The sequence below is a fragment of the Colletotrichum lupini genome, chromosome 5 (assembly GCF_023278565.1).
Source record: "Colletotrichum lupini chromosome 5, complete sequence".
Lineage (NCBI taxonomy): Eukaryota > Fungi > Ascomycota > Sordariomycetes > Glomerellales > Glomerellaceae > Colletotrichum > Colletotrichum lupini.
Window position 1 is genome coordinate 1,309,425 of NC_064678.1, and position 3,263 is coordinate 1,312,687.

At 47.1% G+C, this 3,263-nt stretch overlaps 1 protein-coding gene across 1 annotated transcript; it reads right to left on the reverse strand.

Annotated features, from left to right (window-relative positions):
• Window positions 1-446: 446 nt before the first annotated feature.
• Window positions 447-2,179, reverse strand: CLUP02_09807 (early growth response protein 1 is a zinc-fingerprotein; the record flags this gene model as incomplete). Its single annotated transcript, XM_049288785.1, has 4 exons — window positions 447-478; window positions 710-923; window positions 1,088-1,710; window positions 1,966-2,179. Coding segments are annotated over 4 exons (1,083 nt in total), but the record flags the coding sequence as incomplete, so codon positions are not given.
• Between the last annotated feature and the right edge of the window lie 1,084 nt (window positions 2,180-3,263).

Here is a 3,263-nt window from a genome sequence, read left to right on the forward strand (position 1 = left end):
GGTTATATAAAAAGAATAGAGAAAAGGGGTAAAAAAAGACGACTTAGTAAACGGACTTAAGGTCGAATTATACCTCTAACTATAATAAATAAATTAATAAAAAAAAAGAAAGTTAGTATTAAATTAGAAATCTAATTTAATCGTAATATATAGCTAACTACGTAGGGGCTAATTAGGGGCCTTATTTATGATTATTATAGCTAGCCTAACTTACGGTTAGAACCTCTTTTTTATATTTATGTAAATATTTATATAGTTTAATTAATCTCTTTATTAACTACGGTTCGAACTAACTACCTTATAATAGGAATACTAATAATACTAGTGTGCCGCGGGCCCATCCTATATTATTAGTAGTAGCGGTATCTTTATCCTTAGCATACTAGGCTCTGCGTTGCGGGACAGACGCAAGGCGGGATGTATTGTGATGAATATTGTTTAGAGAATTAGATGTAGTTTGAACTGGAAGATAGCGAGACTGTACACGAATAGAGTTAGCCATGACTCGTGTATTACTGAGTTAGGGGAGAAGTATGCCATAGGGGAGAAACTGGTTCTTCTAGTTTCCAGGGAAAACTAGTTGAAGAAGATGCGATGGTTTTAATGCCATCTTCTCGTCTTCCTTGGCATATTGATATATCGGGGGAAGGAGCTTTGGCTTACCGTTGATATAACTCTTTAAAGATCCAAGGGTATCCACTATGCCCACAGAGCTGCGACCCTAGATTGATCTTTGACTGCTCATATACTCCCGTAGCTTTAAACGTCTCGAGCAACATGGAGTGCGTCATCATCACGTTGTCCATGGACTGGTCCGCTCGATACGGCACGAGTATTGTCGAGATCAGCATGGACTGGAAAACTGGGAGCAAATCCATCCGCGGCGAGAGCATGCCTTGTCTTGACTGCTCTAATAGATCAAGCTGTAACGTTGATTAGTACAATATTCTTCTTTACGAGTAGATTGTTCAACAAAACGACAAATGTCCGTGTATCTGGCAAGGACCCGTCCAAGCGCAAGGATACAAGCAAAACCCGGAGGAAAAACACATAGTCTGGCAAACAGCAGACAACAACAGCAACTTACAAGCTTGTTTCCTGTTTCTACCAGGAGGCTATCGTGGAACTTGATGGCCAAGCCCCTGGCGTCAGGCCACGAAGCAAACCATAGTCCAACCGTCATCACGGCCTGCATCAACAACTTGGGTTGCGCCGTAGTCTCGAACGTCTCCCGGTGCAGCAGCGGCCATTGGGGATGGAACTTGGCGAAGTAGATGCTCTGCAGCTGGAGCCTCATGGCCTCATCTAGGATGGATCCCGGGGTGGTGAAGTCGAGGGTGTCGGACATCGTCGTCATCGGCATGGGACCAGCCGACATCATCGCATGCGAGGTAGTAGTCATGCCGGTGGGCGGATGCTGCGAATGCTGATGCTGATGCTGCATGCTCGGCGCTGTCATCAGATGACCGCCGTGGTCGGGCAAGGCCATGGAGTTCGAGGGCGGCGTGCAGCCCGAGGTCGGTAGGCCGGAGGAGCTGGACGGCGAAGAGGAAGATCGGTCCGTCAGCGACTTGCTGCCGCCGCGCGGCTGGGGCCATTCGCACGATTTCCCCTTGTCATTGCATGTTGAGCAGGTGGGTTGCTGACCATCGCATCTGGTCTTTGTCCGGTGGCATGGAACGCAGGCTTGTGCTACGCGGGTTGGCGGGGCTGAAGGGCCATGTAGTACCATGTGTCTACGGAGGGTATCTCTACAATTTTGATAGAAAATTTCCCGCGGTTAGTTACTTATTTTCGCGCGGGATCCAGAATCCGATCGACATCGACAAACGATAGTCAACCCACGAGAAGCGTCTGGGGAATGCGACCCGATGGACGCGACAAGTGACAAGACAAATAGTGTCAGAGACACCACGTACTAGGGAAGGGATGGGTAGTTTGTCAACCACCCACAGTCATACATACCCTCTTGTAAACTTGGTACCGCATGATGGACAGGAAAATGAAGGCGTTGCAGAGTGCTCTTTTTTGTGGCGTGTGAGGTGTTCCTTACGAAGATAGGAGCGGCCGCAGCCTTCATGGTCGCAGGTGAAGGGCATTCTGGGGACCTCCAACGCAAGGAAGGGATAGATCCATTGCCCTGGAGGTAGTTGCCGGCGGGTTGACTAGATCTAAAAGAGGTTGCTTGAGAAGGGGGCCGGATAGCCACCCGGAGATAGGATAGGATAGGTTAAAGAGGGCTAAAGGCTTAGGTGGTCTGGTCTGGGTCCAGGTCCAGGTCTTGTGTGTGTGTGAGTGTGCCGCGTGCGTGGAGAGCGTGTGGGCGTTATGTTGGGTGTTCGGACGTGGACTTCGCTTGAATCCGCCGTACGCTTAGCTCTTGGACGAGACGACTATGCTTGCCAGGAGGCCAGGGACTAGGACTAGGACTACCTAGGAGGGAGATGACTGAGGTGGACGGCGGTGGAGGGTGGGTGTCAAGGCTAAACCTTCCGCGGCAGTTGGATGCGCCTATGCTCGCCAACGATTGGCTGGGCGTCCGTCTGGCCCATCTATAGGCCCAATTACTCAGCCGGTGGGATACCGAGATAAGTGGGGTGTCTATCGCCGGGGCGGGGCCTCCGGGCGCCGAGCTTATGTATGCGTCCGCCGGTACACCGGTAGGATAACGGTAAGCAACAGCGGAGGGCCCGGCCTTAATGAATAATGATGGTTATAGGCAGAGTCTCATAGTCTTTCTGTATAATATGAATGGGGGATCGCCCTATACTGAAGAGTTGCAGATGCCCTTATATTACTAAAGAGATATAGTTATTAAATTAGAAGTTTAATTCGACCGCGGCGTACGGCCGACTGCGCAGGGGCTAATTAGGGGCCCTATTTATAATTATCGTAGCTAGCCTAACTTATAATTAGAACCTCCTTTTTATACTTACGTAGATATTTATATAGTTTAATTAATCTCTTCGTTAACTACGGTTCGAACTAACTACTTTATAATAAGGATACTAATACTAATTAGTAATTAAATTCTATTATTATAGATTAGTAAAATATCTCGCTACGTAGAAGAGACGACTTCTTAATACTATACGGGATAAGAGATTTATATTAATTAACTTTATAAAAGTAGATAAAAAAGGAGGCGATTTTTAAATACCGCACGGAATTAAGTAATCGTAGCCCTTTACTACTTACGAGAGGTTAACGTTTATTATATTAAAATACGTTAATTAATAGAACTACTTAAGCGACTAGCTTTT